At 47.7% G+C, this 486-nt stretch overlaps 1 protein-coding gene across 1 annotated transcript in view; it reads left to right on the top strand.

Annotated features, from left to right (window-relative positions):
• Window positions 1–486, top strand: part of LOC119594342 — a 65,880-nt gene that overhangs the window by 60,784 nt on the left and 4,610 nt on the right. Inside the window, exon 2 of the mRNA XM_037943400.1 lies at window positions 296–484. Within this exon, the coding sequence (XP_037799328.1) occupies window positions 297–484 (188 nt within the window). The 5' untranslated portion in view covers window position 296. The remainder of the gene's footprint in view (window positions 1–295; window positions 485–486) is intronic.

Below are 486 nucleotides of genomic sequence, written 5' to 3' on the forward strand. Positions count from 1 at the left end.
GACTTCCCTCATAATGACCAAATTATATTTTCCCACTCTGCCTCCTATATTCTCATATATTCTCTCTATATCAGTCCCCCTACAAGCCTATATACTACACATCCCATCCGTATGTATCTATTGTATTAAGAGTGTACTATTGTATCAACATCTATTGCATTAACATCTATTGTATCAACATAAATTGCATCACCACCTCTTGCATCACCGTCATTGCATCACAATCCCTTGCAACAACATCGATATATATATATATTGCATCACCACCAACTTTCCCTCTTCCTCTCTCCTGTAGGATGCTCCTCCTACCGCTGTGGGTGCTGGCGATAGCAGGATGGGTCGCCGCCGTTGCCGCCGCCCCTGGACCTCGTCTACAGGAGGGAGAGGACCTGCTTCCCGCCCTCAAGGACCTGGCGAGGCGTAAGAGGGCGGGCAACAAGTCCAACCTTCCGTACTCGAACTACAGGCCTTTGTCTGGCATGCACA

Source organism: Penaeus monodon, chromosome 33 (assembly GCF_015228065.2).
Source record: "Penaeus monodon isolate SGIC_2016 chromosome 33, NSTDA_Pmon_1, whole genome shotgun sequence".
Taxonomy (NCBI): domain Eukaryota; kingdom Metazoa; phylum Arthropoda; class Malacostraca; order Decapoda; family Penaeidae; genus Penaeus; species Penaeus monodon.